The sequence below is a fragment of the Trypanosoma melophagium genome (assembly GCF_022059095.1).
Source record: "Trypanosoma melophagium isolate St. Kilda chromosome Unknown ctg15segment0, whole genome shotgun sequence".
Classification (NCBI taxonomy): domain Eukaryota; phylum Euglenozoa; class Kinetoplastea; order Trypanosomatida; family Trypanosomatidae; genus Trypanosoma; species Trypanosoma melophagium.
In genome coordinates, this window is record NW_027125143.1 from 133,986 (window position 1) to 152,608 (window position 18,623).

At 43.0% G+C, this 18,623-nt stretch overlaps 10 protein-coding genes across 10 annotated transcripts; all 10 read left to right on the plus strand.

Moving 5' to 3' along the window:
• Nucleotides 1-198: 198 nt before the first annotated feature.
• Nucleotides 199-1,512, plus strand: LSM04_003106 (uncharacterized protein; the record flags this gene model as incomplete). Its single annotated transcript, XM_067338354.1, has 1 exon — nt 199-1,512. One exon carries the CDS (start codon nt 199-201, stop codon nt 1,510-1,512), a length of 1,314 nt encoding a protein of 437 aa, XP_067193702.1.
• Nucleotides 1,513-1,946: 434 nt separating this feature from the next.
• LSM04_005606 (Acyl-CoA-binding protein) lies at nt 1,947-2,726 on the plus strand (the record flags this gene model as incomplete). Its single annotated transcript, XM_067338355.1, has 1 exon — nt 1,947-2,726. The coding sequence occupies one exon, from the start codon at nt 1,947-1,949 to the stop codon at nt 2,724-2,726; it is 780 nt and encodes a 259-aa protein (XP_067193748.1).
• Nucleotides 2,727-4,536: 1,810 nt separating this feature from the next.
• On the plus strand, nt 4,537-5,568 carry LSM04_007583 (IGP family C-type lectin domain; the record flags this gene model as incomplete). The annotated part of the gene is made up of 1 exon (XM_067338356.1): nt 4,537-5,568. The coding sequence occupies one exon, from the start codon at nt 4,537-4,539 to the stop codon at nt 5,566-5,568; it is 1,032 nt and encodes a 343-aa protein (XP_067193787.1).
• Nucleotides 5,569-5,613: 45 nt separating this feature from the next.
• Nucleotides 5,614-5,817, plus strand: LSM04_000552 (uncharacterized protein; the record flags this gene model as incomplete). The annotated part of the gene is made up of 1 exon (XM_067338357.1): nt 5,614-5,817. The coding sequence occupies one exon, from the start codon at nt 5,614-5,616 to the stop codon at nt 5,815-5,817; it is 204 nt and encodes a 67-aa protein (XP_067193646.1).
• Nucleotides 5,818-7,769: 1,952 nt separating this feature from the next.
• Nucleotides 7,770-8,801, plus strand: LSM04_001973 (IGP family C-type lectin domain; the record flags this gene model as incomplete). Its single annotated transcript, XM_067338358.1, has 1 exon — nt 7,770-8,801. The coding sequence occupies one exon, from the start codon at nt 7,770-7,772 to the stop codon at nt 8,799-8,801; it is 1,032 nt and encodes a 343-aa protein (XP_067193674.1).
• A 45-nt stretch (nt 8,802-8,846) lies between these two features.
• Nucleotides 8,847-9,050, plus strand: LSM04_006657 (uncharacterized protein; the record flags this gene model as incomplete). Its single annotated transcript, XM_067338359.1, has 1 exon — nt 8,847-9,050. One exon carries the CDS (start codon nt 8,847-8,849, stop codon nt 9,048-9,050), a length of 204 nt encoding a protein of 67 aa, XP_067193765.1.
• Nucleotides 9,051-10,997: 1,947 nt separating this feature from the next.
• On the plus strand, nt 10,998-12,277 carry LSM04_002627 (IGP family C-type lectin domain; the record flags this gene model as incomplete). Its single annotated transcript, XM_067338360.1, has 2 exons — nt 10,998-11,544; nt 11,607-12,277. 2 exons carry the CDS (start codon nt 10,998-11,000, stop codon nt 12,275-12,277), a joined length of 1,218 nt encoding a protein of 405 aa, XP_067193693.1.
• Nucleotides 12,278-12,970: 693 nt separating this feature from the next.
• LSM04_003828 (IGP family C-type lectin domain) lies at nt 12,971-14,248 on the plus strand (the record flags this gene model as incomplete). Its single annotated transcript, XM_067338361.1, has 1 exon — nt 12,971-14,248. One exon carries the CDS (start codon nt 12,971-12,973, stop codon nt 14,246-14,248), a length of 1,278 nt encoding a protein of 425 aa, XP_067193718.1.
• Nucleotides 14,249-15,433: 1,185 nt separating this feature from the next.
• On the plus strand, nt 15,434-16,540 carry LSM04_009517 (IGP family C-type lectin domain; the record flags this gene model as incomplete). The annotated part of the gene is made up of 1 exon (XM_067338363.1): nt 15,434-16,540. The coding sequence occupies one exon, from the start codon at nt 15,434-15,436 to the stop codon at nt 16,538-16,540; it is 1,107 nt and encodes a 368-aa protein (XP_067193813.1).
• Nucleotides 16,541-17,350: 810 nt separating this feature from the next.
• Nucleotides 17,351-18,400, plus strand: LSM04_002287 (IGP family C-type lectin domain; the record flags this gene model as incomplete). Its single annotated transcript, XM_067338364.1, has 1 exon — nt 17,351-18,400. The coding sequence occupies one exon, from the start codon at nt 17,351-17,353 to the stop codon at nt 18,398-18,400; it is 1,050 nt and encodes a 349-aa protein (XP_067193680.1).
• Nucleotides 18,401-18,623: the final 223 nt, after the last annotated feature.

Genomic DNA, 18,623 nt, shown 5'->3' on the forward strand with positions numbered 1-18,623 from the left:
TTCTACTGGTATATGTATATTTGTATTTCTCTCTGTGCTTTTTGTTTGTTTGTTCTTCTTACTTCTCTCATTTGTTTATTTATTTGTTTTTGCTTTTGTTTTTTTCGGGGGGGGGGGGGGGGGGGTCCTTCCCATTACTTTCGGTTCTTATTTTTATATGTATGTATTGCAATACATCATGAGCGGTGCATTTAAAATATGAGAGGTGGGTTCTTCTTGGGAAATCTATTGGCTCGTCTTGTGCACGGCAAACAACATGAGGCTAGTGGGGTCAGGCGTGATGTGGCGGTGTTTGATGCAGCGTTAACACATACTGTGCGGTGGTATGGCGTTGTCGGCTCCGTCGCTCTTGCCATGACGCCTTTAATATACTCCACAGTACGTTTACTAGCTAAAAAGCGGAAAACAGAAATTGTACGTATGGCTTCTGCCATTTCACACTCTGTAGGTGATGTAAACACTAATGTTACGGAGTCGCCTTCACCATCACAGTTAATATCACTTCGTCCATCGTTTATCTCAACTGCTAGGGTAATGCTTAGTGCTAGACGCATTCTTAGTGCACAACATGCCTCAGATGCCGAATTTGCTGATGTATTTACTAATGAAATTGTGGGTTTGTACTCTGAAGTGGTGCTACGCAGTCTGTTACGTTGTTTTTTCTGTGATTGTATCACCCATGTTGGTATTTTCACACTCTGTTCCGCGCTGAATAGTCTTGATGGTTTTATGGTTGGTCATAGTACATACCATGTTGGTGTTGTCCATGCTGCTGGGGTGGGTCAACGACTAGTGTCACTTCTGCAGCGGATGTGGCTTCAACTTCGACACGACGGACTGTTGGGTCACACAATAGAGGACGTCTCAACACCGTACACCTTCTTTATATTCAGTCAGTCGAGTTGTCGTATGGTTGAACGCTGGCTCCCGTGGCTTGGTAGCATTCACTATACGGCGTTGGGCTACGTGGACCCGTGTACATATATAGAGCCTTATTGGCGCGACACAAATAGGGCCGATAGCGTTTGGCGTGTGATGACACCAAAAGGATTTGCCGTGATGTGGTGCTGCCGTTCACTTCCACATCTACGACAACAGGCACTCTACCCTGCTGCTGCTGCACACAACGACGGAGTCGTATATACAACTCCCGTAGGCCGCCCAACACACGCGGAAAATTCAAACGGGGATAGAGGTGTAGCGGCTAGTAGTGATGGTGTTGTTGAAAGTGATGGTGGTTGGCTTCGTGTACGGATAATGCTTGGAATTGTACGTGACTTTGTTATTCACACAAGCAAAACATCTCTGGTGGTGTTTGTCCTCACCTCACTTGCCTCAAGATCAACTTTCTCCTGGCTGCCTTTTAAGTGTAATGGAGGTCCACAGTACGTGGCACTTTGTTACGCAGAGATCCTTTCGGTACTGTGGTGGGGATCGCTTTTTGTCTTGCGTCATGCGGTGAAGTACTCAGTGCATAGTGATCTCGCCCGTCATGTGTCGCACCCCACATAAAAGCATCTCCCTGATATATATATATATATATATAGATCTATTTATTTATTTGTACGTGTGCATGTGTCTCGGTGGATTAATTAAAACTTCTTTAAATAACTCAGTTGTAACGTTTTTGGAATTGGGTACTCGTATCCATGATATTTTACAGAGAAACCCATTAAGATAGAACGAATGAATGAGAGGGTGGGAGAGGCTGCAATAGAAATGGAAAAGGAGGAAGAGATTACCCAAGGAGAGACAGTGAACTCTAGCGGTGGTAAATAGACCAGTAGGACGATACAAAAAAAAATTCAAAAAAAAAGATACTAAAATAAAAACACTGACTAATAATAAAAGCGTTAAATTTTAATTCTTGGTTCTATCTTTCATTCCTACTTTTATTTCTCCTTAATTCTTCCTTAGCATGAAGCTATCTAGTAGTGTTCTCACACATGGATTATGCTTTTCCGGAGAAATATTTTAAGGTGGCACGGTATTTTGATTATGAATTCGGTGACCTTGAGACAACCACCAAGCTTGAAGACCAGCAGAAGCTGATTCTCTACGCATTGCGGAAACAGGCAGAGCATGGCCCATGTACAGAGACAGCTCCAGCCATTTGGAGGACACGTGAACGTGTAAAGCACGCTGCATGGTCACAATTAGGCAATATGTCGAAGTTTGAGGCCATGGTACATTTTGTAAAATTAGTTGAGGAACACTTGGGAGGTGATGTGAATTGGTTAGAGAAGTGTAGTGTATTGAATGATGACAAGTCTCAGGCAAAAACAGAGAACGTCAGCAAGGAGGCGAATACGGCTGATGATAGTGCATGGGACACTGATTTACGCGAACACGTAGAACCAACACCTGCAAACATAAAATACTTGGCATCAGAGGTGATGCGACTTCGGGGCGAGATTCGTCAGCTGCGTTTGTCTGCAGCTGAACGAGATGCGAAGAATACTAATATATCAACTGCTGTACCACAGCGCATTCGAATCCCTGTGGGTGATGTGAAACAACAGGCACCGCAAACAACACTAGTGCCACCCGAAAAGCCTGTGATATACAACAACAAAAATAATAATCGTAATAACATCTCTTTTGTGCCACCTGTGCGTTCCTCCCCAATCCATATGACGGAGGCAGCGGTGAAAAGCGGACGGGTGATGACAGCGGCCCCACGCAAACGAGTCATTGGATGGGCAGAGTGGCTAGGACTCAGCTAGCGAATGAAGAAGTTGCTCAAGGGAAACAGTGAAATAAACCTACTTTTTAAAGAATATACGAAAAAAGATTTAAAAGTTGGAGAAGAAATACTACAATTCCACTACTGTTGCATTAACGAGGTTATTTATCTCCATGTACTCATTTTTTGCGGTTTTACCCACGTTCACCCATCCACTGTGATCTGTGCCACTTAGACATACGCATAATATGCACATACACGTAGTGAAATAAAAAGGAAAAGACGTGTTTTTCTTCTGCCTCTCTATCTTCTCTCTTCTGTATATGAAGAACTTCAACTTTGAATAGAAAATCAGAAAGTATATGAAGACATAAATAGAAACACAAAAAAAAAACGAAGACATCATTCAAAATGCATTAAAATTTTCAATATTGCCATCATTTGAGAACTAGTTTTATTGCGTCCTGGCTTTAATGTACATTTCCGTGAGAAATAACAACACTGTCTGCCGTCTTCATATTATTAATGTTAACAGACGCAGAGTATTCTTGCTGTTTCCAATACCGTTCGGCTTACTCTAGATTAAAGAGATCATTGATGTGTGGCACGACCACATTCCATACGACGGATACACCAATAAAAAGAAGAGGTGTGGAGATGAAAAAGTATAATATATACCGACTAATTTGTAAAAACACTACACCCATAAAAACATGGAAGACAGATCAGACCAACAATGAAGGAATCTCAAGCACTACTGCAGCTTATTAATTCATACAGATGATAACTTTTATTCAACAACTCAACTAACAACTCCTATATAAGAGGGGGGAACTTTAAAAAAATACAACAATCTATACCACCTTATTTCTTCACCAAACAGAGATACTGACAAGGCATCAGAAGAAAAAAAAAACAAGATGAACCGTACAGGGTGACAGTGCATTTAACCATAATAAAGAAAGTCTCCTTTCATGCTTACATGGAGTGGATTAGAAAAGTTACTCTCAGACTTTTTTCAATAACCTTGTGTGGGGCAGAGTGATGAGAAATCTCACTGAATGTTAACCACACTACTGGTTGTTTCATTTCTGTGGTTTGATGTCAGCATTGTGTTAAGCTTTTATTTCCGCCACTACTTCATGCTTTCTAGATGGGGTTTGTGTGATGCATAAGAGTGTATGTGCAGGGCAAGCAAAAAGGGAAAGAAGATGGTCAGTCAAGGTACAGAGTCGACGCATCGCAAACAGACACAGCGTTCTTTTTTGCTTTTTTACCTTTGGGGTATTTTATTTTTTTCTTTTTATTTGTTTCTTTCCGTGTGTTTTTCTTCTTTTTTTTTCTCGTATTTTGCTTCTCTTTGCACGTTTACCAATTCCGCCCGGTCCTGCGTGCTCAGCTGAAATCTTGTGCCTGTTGTCTTTCACCTCATCCTGTCAAGGAGGGCGTAAGAAGAAAAGGAAAGAAATGAGGAGAACACTGTTTTGGTAACTGTTAGGCATCGTCTCGTGTGGTGCCACCGCTTTTATTTTTGTTTTTTGTCATCCCGTACCTTTTGTATAAGAGCAATGGATAAGATCATCTGTGTGAATGAGTTTTATTTTCTCATGTGTACATCAGCCACCCGGGAATCCATTTAACCGAAGAGGGGATATGAGGTGGGGATGGAGAACTTCGATGATAGTCGTTTTTATTTTTCTATTTGGACAGCGTTTTCTTCCCTCTGTATAGCAGAGTCTTGTTGTTAATGGTGCTGGTTGCGTTCAATAACTAGAGGATGTAGTAACATGTTTCTCATTTTGCCCTTCTCTTTGTGTTAGAGATAAGTTCCAGATACTAAGGCTCAAACAATGTCTGGTAATGCTCACGTCAGGGCAGCTGCTGCTGTACGCACCGCCGTGCTGTGGATGTCCACCTGCATGCTCCTTCAGCAACTGGGACACCACCCACAGTTCACGGTAGAAGCCGAGGGAAGCGTTACAGTCAACGTTCTGCGGTATTTCACAGTTTCCAACAGTGTGTTCGCCGAAGATTACGGTGGCCGTGCTGATTTCAGCAATTCCGTGGGTGTCTGTCGTGCGAGTGGGGGATCTCTCGTGACCGGTCAGTCGGCTGCTGCACAAGATGCCATTACCACCCAGCTGAGGGAGGCGATGCCCGTAGGCAAGACTCTCGCACACACGTACATGGGAGGCGATGCGATGTACAGCGTCAACTGGGTGACGGATCCAACCAAGGTGTGCAAACGAGGAATTGCGGGTGCTTCACTCAATTGTATCTACGAGTGGAACATGGGGCTTTTTACGAGCGAAACAACTGACGGCATAGGTGTTGCCTTTTACCGTGGCACGCTTTATACTGTTCCGGGTGCAGGACCAGTGAATGGGTACACCCCGTTCTGGCCCGCCAACTACCCTGCACACGGGCAGCCCTTTATGATCTCTCGGTACGTGTCAGGTCGAGGGGCGGTATCAACATGGTATGATGCGTATGGTGTTGGAAAGTCGAACTCCGACACACCTGAAAATACTTATGTTGTCGTATGCGAGGTTCAAGATAGTTTGAACGTACCTACGACCACACTTCCACCAACACCAAAGCCAGCATCATGGATCCAGAAACATTGGTACGTCCCTCTCATCATTATTTTGGCTGCTCTTATCCCCATTTTAATCATTCTTATTTACTGTTGCTGTACTACTAATGATGATACTTATTTACTAACTACCATGGTTATTCGAGATCGTCAAGGTGATTTACGTCAGGGAAACAAAAATTTTGTGGTATACAACGCTGATATTTATGAAGACGATGTCAAGCTTATACAACACCCCGAATCTTCTGGTGTCCCTATTCCCATGTATAAAATGCCTGTAGAATAACCTTTCTATACAAATTACCCATCAGATGAGAAAGGCAATGTTGAAATGCCAACGGAGTCGAAGCCGTCTAAACGGCAAAGACAACGTGGTCGGACAGCAGCAATTGTCTTCTTCGAAGTTGAACTACCTAAGGGAGAGGAAATTAAGGAAGGTGATGTTGACACTGCCTTTGAGGAAGCGACCAAGCGGCGTCGCAGTAGGAGTCTCCTAAGTACTACGAAAGAAGATGATCAAGCAATAGATCTTTGAGTTTGCAAACTTCTTATTTTGTTATTTGCCTTACATATCTACCGCGTTACTGCGTATTTTTAATGGGAGATTGGTCCCTATGTATCTATATGTATATGTACTGTGATGACATCTAGAGCTTACTTGGGTGCAGTCTCTATTTAGTGTGCGTTACAAACAACACGCCCCGTATGTGGTTCTGGAGTAATCTTAGGAGTGTTTTTTTTCTTTTTGTTTGTTTCTTTCCGTGTGTTTTTTTCTTTTTTTTTCTCGTATTTTGCTTCTCTTTGCACGTTTGCCAATTCCGCCCGGTCCTGCGTGCTCAGCTGAAATCTTGTGCCTGTTGTCTTTCATCTCATCCTGTCAAGGAGGGCGTAAGAAGAAAAAGAGAAGCCGTGCTTGCAGTGTGCAAAGAGCACCAGCGTGTCGTATAAGAAAATTCCCGAAGAGAAAGAGAGAGATTGGACATACAGTGGTAGAGTAAACGGAAACATGTTGGAAGAGACGTAGAGTTGTGTGCATAACAATTTGACTCTTTTGTAATGCTTGAATACTTTGGAAACATTTCTTCTTTTCTTATTTATCTTTTTCTCTTGCAATGCAATTACTTAAGGTTGCACACCAATACCTCCTCACAAAGGGTTGTACAACGCGCTCAGAACTCGAAAGAGAGTTTTTAAAAGCCCACCCACCCGCAACCAACAAAGAAATTTTGAATTTTAAAAATATTTTTATATCTCGTTGGTCAAGAGATTTTATTTTAAGACGTTTTTACTTTCAAAACTGTTTTTATTTTTACTATTTTCAGGAAAATAAATAAACATATAAAATAATAAACAAAGCGAATATTGCTTTCAAATTTTTGTTTTTCAATCATAGTCCGGGTGCGCGTAGGCTATAAACCATACCGCAGGTGAGAATAGCATTAGAGCAACGAAGATCCTGCAAAAAATTATTTTACATCTCAACACTTTCATTTTTTCTTTGTTTTTCCCAGAGAGTGTTATGTTTTTTGTTTTTTCTGTTTTTTCCCATTGAAGTTTTTCTTGGCGCACTTTTTATATAAAAACTATAAGTGCAGCAGCCATTGAAATACCTTTTGTTGTATTACTATTAAGTGTTTAACTTTGGGTACCCTTTTTATATTTTGTTTTTGGTACCATTAAATTTATTTTTGTGGCGCACTTGTTAAAACTGAAAGTGTTTAATGCCATTGAGATACTTTTTATTTTATTACCATTAAGTTTATTTTGAAATACCTCCAATAAGGCTCAACAGTCCGAACACCTGGATTGAATAATAATTTGATTGAAAAGGCCAGGGTTCGATGTCCGGAATCGCTTGAGGCTCCATTAAGAATTATTGAGTGTCTTCGGCGTGGAAGGGTGTGGGAGCGTTCTTTCCAACCCCGAAAGCCAAAGTACAAGCCACGGAAAGCGAGAAATATTTTTAGTATTTCCCCGTTAATAATGTGTTGATGTACTGGCCTTATCGGCAAACGCTGTTTCTCAGTTTGACATGCAGTACCACTTGTGCAAACACGTTCTTTCTTTCCTCCTCTTCTCTTCTTCTCAGTAAAACGACAAAGAAATGAGGAGAACACTGTTTTGGTAACTGTTAGGCATCGTCTCGTGTGGTGCCGCCGCTTTTATTTTTGTTTTTTGTCATCCCGTACCTTTTGTATAAGAGCAATGGATAAGATCATCTGTGTGAATGAGTTTTATTTTCTCATGTGTACATCAGCCACCCGGGAATCCATTTAACCGAAGAGGGGATATGAGGTGGGGATGGAGAACTTCGATGATAGTCGTTTTTATTTTTCTATTTGGACAGCGTTTTCTTCCCTCTGTATAGCAGAGTCTTGTTGTTAATGGTGCTAGTTGCGTTCAATAATTAGAGGATGTAGTAACATGTTTCTCATTTTGCCCTTCTCTTTGTGTTAGAGATAAGTTCCAGATACTAAGGCTCAAACAATGTCTGGTAATGCTCACGTCAGGGCAGCTGCTGCTGTACGCACCGCCGTGCTGTGGATGTCCACCTGCATGCTCCTTCAGCAACTGGGACACCACCCACAGTTCACGGTAGAAGCCGAGGGAAGCGTTACAGTCAACGTTCTGCGGTATTTCACAGTTTCCAACAGTGTGTTCGCCAAAAATTACGGTGGCCGTGCTGATTTCAGCAATTCCGTGGGTGTCTGTCGTGCGAGTGGGGGATCTCTCGTGACCGGTCAGTCGGCTGCTGCACAAGATGCCATTACCACCCAGCTGAGGGAGGCGATGCCCGTAGGCAAGACTCTCGCACACACGTACATGGGAGGCGATGCGATGTACAGCGTCAACTGGGTGACGGATCCAACCAAAGTGTGCAAACGAGGAATTGCGGGTGCTTCACTCAATTGTATCTACGAGTGGAACATGGGGCTTTTTACGAGCGAAACAACTGACGGCATAGGTGTTGCCTTTTACCGTGGCACGCTTTATACTGTTCCGGGTGCAGGACCAGTGAATGGGTACACCCCGTTCTGGCCCGCCAACTACCCTGCACACGGGCAGCCCTTTATGATCTCTCGGTACGTGTCAGGTCGAGGGGCGGTATCAACATGGTATGATGCGTATGGTGTTGGAAAGTCGAACTCCGACACACCTGAAAATACTTATGTTGTCGTATGCGAGGTTCAAGATAGTTTGAACGTACCTACGACCACACTTCCACCAACACCAAAGCCAGCATCATGGATCCAGAAACATTGGTACGTCCCTCTCATCATTATTTTGGCTGCTCTTATCCCCATTTTAATCATTCTTATTTACTGTTGCTGTACTACTAATGACGATACTTATTTACTAACTACCATGGTTATTCGAGATCGTCAAGGTGATTTACGTCAGGGGAACAAAAATTTTGTGGTATACAACGCTGATATTTATGAAGACGATGTCAAGCTTATACAACACCCCGAATCTTCTGGTGTCCCTATTCCCATGTATAAAATGCCTGTAGAATAACCTTTCTATACAAATTACCCATCAGATGAGAAAGGCAATGTTGAAATGCCAACGGAGTCGAAGCCGTCTAAACGGCAAAGACAACGTGGTCGGACAGCAGCAATTGTCTTCTTCGAAGTTGAACTACCTAAGGGAGAGGAAATTAAGGAAGGTGATGTTGACACTGCCTTTGAGGAAGCGACCAAGCGGCGTCGCAGTAGGAGTCTCCTAAGTACTACGAAAGAAGATGATCAAGCAATAGATCTTTGAGTTTGCAAACTTCTTATTTTGTTATTTGCCTTACATATCTACCGCGTTACTGCGTATTTTTAATGGGAGATTGGTCCCTATGTATCTATATGTATATGTACTGTGATGACATCTAGAGCTTACTTGGGTGCAGTCTCTATTTAGTGTGCGTTACAAACAACACGCCCCGTATGTGGTTCTGGAGTAATCTTAGGAGTGTTTTTTTTCTTTTTGTTTGTTTCTTTCCGTGTGTTTTTTTTTTTTCTCGTATTTTGCTTCTCTTTGCACGTTTGCCAATTCCGCCCGGTCCTGCGTGCTCAGCTGAAATCTTGTGCCTGTTGTCTTTCATCTCATCCTGTCAAGGAGGGCGTAAGAAGAAAAAGAGAAGCCGTGCTTGCAGTGTGCAAAGAGCACCAGCGTGTCGTATAAGAAACTTCCCGAAGAGAAAGAGAGAGATTGGACATACAGTGGTAGAGTAAACGGAAACATGTTGGAAGAGACGTAGAGTTGTGTGCATAACAATTTGACTCTTTTGTAATGCTTGAATACTTTGGAAACATTTCTTCTTTTCTTATTTATCTTTTTCTCTTGCAATGCAATTACTTAAGGTTGCACACCAATACCTCCTCACAAAGGGTTGTACAACGCGCTCAGAACTCGAAAGAGAGTTTTTAAAAGCCCACCCACCCGCAACCAACAAAGAAATTTTAAATTTTAAAAATATTTTTATATCTCGTTGGTCAAGAGATTTTATTTTAAGACGTTTTTACTTTCAAAACTGTTTTTATTTTTACTATTTTCAGGAAAATAAATAAACATATAAAATAATAAACAAAGCGAATATTGCTTTCAAATTTTTGTTTTTCAATCATAGTCCGGGTGCGCGTAGGCTATAAACCATACCGCAGGTGAGAATAGCATTAGAGCAACGAAGATCCTGCAAAAAATTATTTTACATCTCAACACTTTCATTTTTTCTTTGTTTTTCCCAGAGAGTGTTATGTTTTTTGTTTTTTCTGTTTTTTCCCATTGAAGTTTTTCTTGGCGCACTTTTTATATAAAAACTATAAGTGCAGCAGCCATTGAAATACCTTTTGTTGTATTACTATTAAGTGTTTAACTTTGGGTACCCTTTTTATATTTTGTTTTTGGTACCATTAAATTTATTTTTGTGGCGCACTTGTTAAAACTGAAAGTGTTTAATGCCATTGAGATACTTTTTATTTTATTACCATTAAGTTTATTTTGAAATACCTCCAATAAGGCTCAACGGTCCGAACACCTGGATTGAATAATAATTTGATTGAAAAGGCCAGGGTTCGATGTCCGGAATCGCTTGAGGCTCCATTAAGAATTATTGAGTGTCTTCGGCGTGGAAGGGTGTGGGAGCGTTCTTTCCAACCCCGAAAGCCAAAGTACAAGCCACGGAAAGCGAGAAATATTTTTAGTATTTCCCCGTTAATAATGTGTTGATGTACTGGCCTTATCGGCAAACGCTGTTTCTCAGTTTGACATGCAGTACCACTTGTGCAAACACGTTCTTTCTTTCCTCCTCTTCTCTTCTTCTCAGTAAAACGACAAAGAAATGAGGAGAACACTGTTTTGGTAACTGTTAGGCATCGTCTCGTGTGGTGCCGCCGCTTTTATTTTTGTTTTTTGTCATCCCGTACCTTTTGTATAAGAGCAATGGATAAGATCATCTGTGTGAATGAGTTTTATTTTCTCATGTGTACATCAGCCACCCGGGAATCCATTTAACCGAAGAGGGGATATGAGGTGGGGATGGAGAACTTCGATGATAGTCGTTTTTATTTTGCTATTTGGACAGCGTTTTCTTCCCTCTGTATAGCAGAGTCTTGTTGTTAATGGTGCTAGTTGCGTTCAATAACTAGAGGATGTAGTAACATGTTTCTCATTTTGCCCTTCTCTTTGTGTTAGAGATAAGTTCCAGATACTAAGGCTCAAACAATGTCTGGTAATGCTCACGTCAGGACAGCTGCTGCTGTACGCACCGCCGTGCTGTGGATGTCCACCTGCATGCTCCTTCAGCAACTGGGACACCACCCACAGTTCACGGTAGAAGCCGAGGGAAGCGTTACAGTCAACGTTCTGCGGTATTTCACAGTTTCCAACAGTGTGTTCGCCGAAGATTACGGTGGCCGTGCTGATTTCAGCAATTCCGTGGGTGTCTGTCGTGCGAGTGGGGGATCTCTCGTGACCGGTCAGTCGGCTGCTGCACAAGATGCCATTACCACCCAGCTGAGGGAGGCGATGCCCGTAGGCAAGACTCTCGCACACACGTACATGGGAGGCGATGCGATGTACAGCGTCAACTGGGTGACGGATCCAACCAAAGTGTGCAAACGAGGAATTGCGGGTGCTTCACTCAATTGTATCTACGAGTGGAACATGGGGCTTTTTACGAGCGAAACAACTGACGGCATAGGTGTTGCCTTTTACCGTGGCACGCTTTATACTGTTCCGGGTGCAGGACCAGTGAATGGGTACACCCTCCGTTCTGGCCCGCCAACTACCCTGCACACGGGCAGCCCTTTATGATCTCTCGGTACGTGTCAGGTCGAGGGGCGGTATCAACATGGTATGATGCGTATGGTGTTGGAAAGTCGAACTCCGACACACCTGAAAATACTTATGTTGTCGTATGCGAGGTTCAAGATAGTTTGAACGTACCTACGACCACACTTCCACCAACACCAAAGCCAGCATCATGGATCCAGAAACATTGGTACGTCCCTCTCATCATTATTTTGGCTGCTCTTATCCCCATTTTAATCATTCTTATTTGCTGTTGCTGTACTACTAATGATGATACTTATTTACTAACTACCATGGTTATTCGAGATCGTCAAGGTGATTTACGTCAGGGAAACAAAAATTTTGTGGTATACAACGCTGATATTTATGAAGACGATGTCAAGCTTATACAACACCCCGAATCTTCTGGTGTCCCTATTCCCATGTATGAAATGCCTGTAGAACAGCCTTTCTATACAAATTACCCATCAGATGAGAAAGGCAATGTTGAAATGCCAACGGAGTCGAAGCCGTCTAAACGGCAAAGACAACGTGGTCGGACAGAAGCAATTGTCTTCTCAGAAGTTGAACTACCTAAGGGAGAGGAAATTAAGGAAGGTGATGTTGACACTGCCTTTGAGGAAGCGACCAAGCGGCGTCGCAGTGGGAGTCTCCTAAGTACTACGAAAGATGATCAAGCAATAGATCTTTGAGTTTGCAAACTTCTTATTTTGTTATTTGCCTTACATATCTACCGCGTTACTGCGTATTTTTAATGGGAGATTGGTCCCTATGTATCTATATGTATATGTAATGTGATGACATCTAGAGCTTACTTGGGTGCAGTCTCTATTTAGTGTGCGTTACAAACAACACGTCCCGTATGTGGACCTGAAGTAATCCTAGGAGTGCTTTTTTTGTTTTTTGTGCGTGTGGCTAACGATATTTTCGTTGATCATTTAATAGGCCTTTTTCCTTTTTTGGTTTTTTTCTCCAGTTGTCTCTTGTTCTTTGAAGGAAAGAAATGAGGAGAACACTGTTTTGGTAACTGTTAGGCATCGTCTCGTGTGGTGCCGCCGCTTTTATTTTTGTTTTTGTCATCCCGTACCTTTTGTATAAGAGCAATGGATAAGATCATCTGTGTGAATGAGTTTTATTTTCTCATGTGTACATCAGCCACCCGGGAATCCATTTAACCGAAGAGGGGATATGAGGTGGGGATGGAGAACTTCGATGATAGTCGTTTTTATTTTTCTATTTGGACAGCGTTTTCTTCCCTCTGTATAGCAGAGTCTTGTTGTTAATGGTGCTGGTTGCGTTCAATAATTAGAGGATGTAGTAACATGTTTCTCATTTTGCCCTTCTCTTTGTGTTAGAGATAAGTTCCAGATACTAAGGCTCAAACAATGTCTGGTAATGCTCACGTCAGGACAGCTGCTGCTGTACGCACCGCCGTGCTGTGGATGTCCATCTGCATGCTCCTTCAGCAACTGGGACACCACCCACAGTTCACGGTAGAAGCCGAGGGAAGCGTTACAGTCAACGTTCTGCGGTATTTCACAGTTTCCAACAGTGTGTTCGCCGAAGATTACGGTGGCCGTGTTGATTTCAGCAATTCCGTGGGTGTCTGTCGTGCGAGTGGGGGATCTCTCGTGACCGGTCAGTCGGCTGCTGCACAAGATGCCATTACCACCCAGCTGAGGGAGGCGATGCCCGTAGGCAAGACTCTCGCACACACGTACATGGGAGGCGATGCGATGTACAGCGTCAACTGGGTGACGGATCCAACCAAAGTGTGCAAACGAGGAATTGCGGGTGCTTCACTCAATTGTATCTACGAGTGGAACATGGGGCTTTTTACGAGCGAAACAACTGACGGCATAGGTGTTGCCTTTTACCGTGGCTCGTTTTATACTGTTCCGGGTGCAGGACCAGTGAATGGGTACACCCCGTTCTGGCCCGCCACCTACCCTGCACACGGGCAGCCCTTTATGATCTCTCGGTACGTGTCAGGTCGAGGGGCGGTATCAACATGGTATGATGCGTATGGTGTTGGAAAGTCGAACTCCGACACACCTGAAAATACTTATGTTGTCGTATGCGAGGTTCAAGATAGTTTGAACGTACCTACGACCACACTTCCACCAACACCAAAGCCAGCATCATGGATCCAGAAACATTGGTACGTCCCTCTCATCATTATTTTGGCTGCTCTTATCCCCATTTTAATCATTCTTATTTGCTGTTGCTGTACTACTAATGATGATACTTATTTACTAACTACCATGGTTATTCGAGATCGTCAAGGTGATTTACGTCAGGGAAACAAAAATTTTGTGGTATACAACGCTGATATTTATGAAGACGATGTCAAGCTTATACAACACCCCGAATCTTCTGGTGTCCCTATTCCCATGTATGAAATGCCTGTAGAACAGCCTTTCTATACAAATTACCCATCAGATGAGAAAGGCAATGTTGAAATGCCAACGGAGTCGAAGCCGTCCAAACGGCAAAGACAACGTGGTCGGACAGCAGCAAGTGTCTTCTCAGAAGTTGAACTACCTAAGGGAGAGGAAATTAAGGAAGGTGATGTTGACACTGCCTTTGAGGAAGCGACCAAGCGGCGTCGCAGTGGGAGTCTCCTAAGTACTACGAAAGATGATCAAGCAATAGATCTTTGAGTTTGCAAACTTCTTATTTTGTTATTTGCCTTATATATCTACCGCGTTACTGCGTATTTTTAATGGGAGATTGGTCCCTATGTATCTATGTGTATATGTACTCTGATGACATCTAGAGCTTACTTGGGTGCAGTCTCTATTTAGTGTGCGTTACAAACAACACGTCCCGTATGTGGACCTGAAGTAATCCTAGTAGTGCTTTTTTTGTTTTTTGTGTATGTGGCTAACAATATTTTCGTTGATCATTTAATAAGCCTTTTTCCTTTTTTGGTTTTTTTCTCTTCAGTTGTATTTTTCTCTTGCTCTCTTACACTGACTTGGAGTGGATTAGAAAAGTTACTCTCAGACTTTTTTCAATAACCTTGTGTGGGGCAGAGTGATGAGAAATCTCACTGAATGTTAACCACACTACTGGTTGTTTCATTTCTGTGGTTTGATGTCAGCATTGTGTTAAGCTTTTATTTCCGCCACTACTTCATGCTTTCTAGATGGGGTTTGTGTGATGCATAAGACTGTATGTGCAGGACAAGCAAAAAGGGAAAGAAGATGGTCAGTCAAGGTACAGAGTCGACGCATCGCAAACAGACACAGCGTTCTTTTTTGCTTTTTTACCTTTGGGGTATTTTATTTTTTTCTTTTTATTTGTTTCTTTCCGTGTGTTTTTCTTCTTTTTTTTTCTCGTATTTTGCTTCTCTTTGCACGTTTACCAATTCCGCCCGGTCCTGCGTGCTCAGCTGAAATCTTGTGCCTGTTGTCTTTCACCTCATCCTGTCAAGGAGAGCGTAAGAAGAAAAGGAAAGAAATGAGGAGAACACTGTTTTGGTAACTGTTAGGCATCGTCTCGTGTGGTGCCGCCGCTTTTATTTTTGTTTTTTGTCATCCCGTACCTTTTGTATAAGAGCAATGGATAAGATCATCTGTGTGAATGAGTTTTATTTTCTCATGTGTACATCAGCCACCCGGGAATCCATTTAACCGAAGAGGGGATATGAGGTGGGGATGGAGAACTTCGATGATAGTCGTTTTTATTTTTCTATTTGGACAGCGTTTTCTTCCCTCTGTATAGCAGAGTCTTGTTGTTAATGGTGCTGGTTGCGTTCAATAATTAGAGGATGTAGTAACATGTTTCTCATTTTGCCCTTCTCTTTGTGTTAGAGATAAGTTCCAGATACTAAGGCTCAAACAATGTCTGGTAATGCTCACGTCAGGACAGCTGCTGCTGTACGCACCGCCGTGCTGTGGATGTCCATCTGCATGCTCCTTCAGCAACTGGGACACCACCCACAGTTCACGGTAGAAGCCGAGGGAAGCTTTACAGTCAACATTCTGCGGTATTTCACAGTTTCCAACAGTGTGTTCGCCAAAAATTACGGTGGCCGTGTTGATTTCAGCAATTCCGTGGATGTCTGTCGTTCGAATGGGGGATCTCTCGTGACCGGTCAGTCGGCTGCTGCACAAGATGCTACTACCACCCAGCTGAGGGAGGCGATGCCCGTAGGCAAGACTCTCGCACACACGTACATGGGAGGCGATGCGATGTACAGTATCAACTGGCAGAAGGATCCAACCAAAGTGTGCAAACGAGGAATTGCGGGTGCTTCACTTAAATGCATTTACGAGTGGAACATGGGGCTTTTTACGAGCGAAACAACTGACGGCATAGGTGTTGCCTTTTACCGTGGCACGCTTTATACTGTTCCGGGTGCAGGACCAGTGAATGGGTACACCCCGTTCTGGCCCGCCAAATACCCTGCACACGGGCAGCCCTTTATGATCTCTCGGTACGTGTCAGGTCCAGGGGCGGTATCAACATGGTATGATGGTATTGGTGTCGCAAGGCAGAATAAGGACACACCTGAAAATACTTACCTTGTCGTATGCGAGGTTCAAGATGGTTTGGACGTAAACGTCACCACACTTCCACCAACACCGAAGCCGGCATCATGGATCCAGAAGCATTGGTACGTCCCTCTCATCATTATTTTGGCTGCGCTGGTTGCTGCCGCTTTACTGATCATACTGTTGTGTTGTCTGGTCGGTCGTGACGATGACAAATACTTGTATCCAATGGTCATCCGAGACAGCAGCGATGTTCCGCTGCGTGCACGGGACATCGATGATGATGATGATGATGATGATGATGATGGGCATTATGGAAATAGAGATTTGCCTATGCCTGAACCAGTACCCATGCCAATGGAAAATATTGACGCTGCAAATGTATCGTTGTACTCGGTGGCAGAGAATAGTATTTACGACGATGGAGATGTGTTTGCAGATCGGAGCCGATAAACATATTGCGCATAAAGCAAATATTAGGGTGAAACAACAAATATGACACCCCAATTTGTTTCACTGACCTCCATATGTACGTGTCTAATAAATGTTTTTATATCACTTTTTTTTATGTTTTCCGTTTTCTCTTGTATTTTTTTTTTTGTATTATTGTTTTTTTTTCTTTATGTGATTGACTCTTTCTGTTTTTCTTACGATTTTTCCTCTCTGGCGTATGATATGGCAATCAATCCCAGAAGGTGCTTGCACGCTCTTATTGAAGGAGGAAGAAGCAGAACCTGACTTGCTGAAAGGGGGAGAGAGGATGTCAGAAAGGTAGAAAGAGCCCAGCTATCATAGTTTGTGGATTGTCATGGGGTAGTGCAATGATAATGCTTATTACCTCATCATTCTCAGAATTAATGTGCAAAAAAAAAGTAGAATTCATAACTCCCCGGTGGGCGTACAATGTACGACAAGTGTGCTGGAGGAACAAATCTGTGATTATCTGTTATTCCTAGAATGTTTTAGAAGAAATCAAGCTCTATTTGTTTGGTTTTATATTTTTATTTAGCAACTCATGGCACGTGGAAATTTAAAGTTCTTCTGCAACACGTTGCACACTGAAGTTTTTTCGTAGAGGATTTTTTACTTATATATATATATATATATATATATATATATATATATATAATGATTTATCGGCATCGATATTTTGTCCTGGAAATATCTCTCTAGTCTATACTATGTTTCCCACATCTTGCTCTCTTTCTCATTTTGACCTTCTCTTTGTGTTAGAGATAAGTTCCAGATACTAAGGCTCAAACAATGTCTGGTAATGCTCACGTCAGGACAGCTGCTGCTGTACGCACCGCCGTGCTGTGGATGTCCACCTGCATGCTCCTTCAGCAACTGGGACACCACCCACAGTTCACGGTAGAAGCCGAGGGAAGCGTTACAGTCAACGTTCTGCGGTATTTCACAGTTTCCAACAGTGTGTTCGCCGAAGATTACGGTGGCCGTGCTGATTTCAGCAATTCCGTGGGTGTCTGTCGTGCGAGTGGGGGATCTCTCGTGACCGGTCAGTCGGCTGCTGCACAAGATGCCATTACCACCCAGCTGAGGGAGGCGATGCCCGTAGGCAAGACTCTCGCACACACGTACATGGGAGGCGATGCGATGTACAGCGTCAACTGGGTGACGGATCCAACCAAAGTGTGCAAACGAGGAATTGCGGGTGCTTCACTCAATTGTATCTACGAGTGGAACATGGGGCTTTTTACGAGCGAAACAACTGACGGCATAGGTGTTGCCTTTTACCGTGGCTCGTTTTATACTGTTCCGGGTGCAGGACCAGTGAATGGGTACACCCCGTTCTGGCCCGCCACCTACCCTGCACACGGGCAGCCCTTTATGATCTCTCGGTACGTGTCAGGTCGAGGGGCGGTATCAACATGGTATGATGCGTATGGTGTTGGAAAGTCGAACTCCGACACACCTGAAAATACTTATGTTGTCGTATGCGAGGTTCAAGATAGTTTGAACGTACCTACGACCACACTTCCACCAACACCGAAGCCGGCATCATGGATCCAGAAACATTGGTACGTCCCTCTCATCATTATTTTGGCTGCGCTGGTTGCTGCCGCTTTACTGATCATACTGTTGTTTTTTCTGTTCGGTCGTGATGACAAATACTTGTATCCAATGGTCATCCGAGACAGCAGCGATGTTCCGCTGCGTGCACGGGACATCGATGATGATGATGATGATGATGATGGGCATTATGGAAATAGAGATTTGCCTATGCCTGAACCAGCACCCATGCCAATGGAAAATATTGACACTTCGAGTCCTTTCTGTAAGTGTATTTGTTAGACTTTTCTTGTCGCAAATAGTTGTATCTCTAAGGTTTGTGAGGAAAAATGATTGGCAGTGCTAGAAAGTATGTCTTTTTGTATACATATCCTCTTTTTTTTTCTTTGGTTTTGTTTGATCACTTTGCTGTTTCTTGATATTTTTTTTTCTTGATGGATTTTGAAACTGTGTGTGACAAGGTGAGGCCAAATAAATAAGGTGGGGGATTCTTTCTATTTACTCC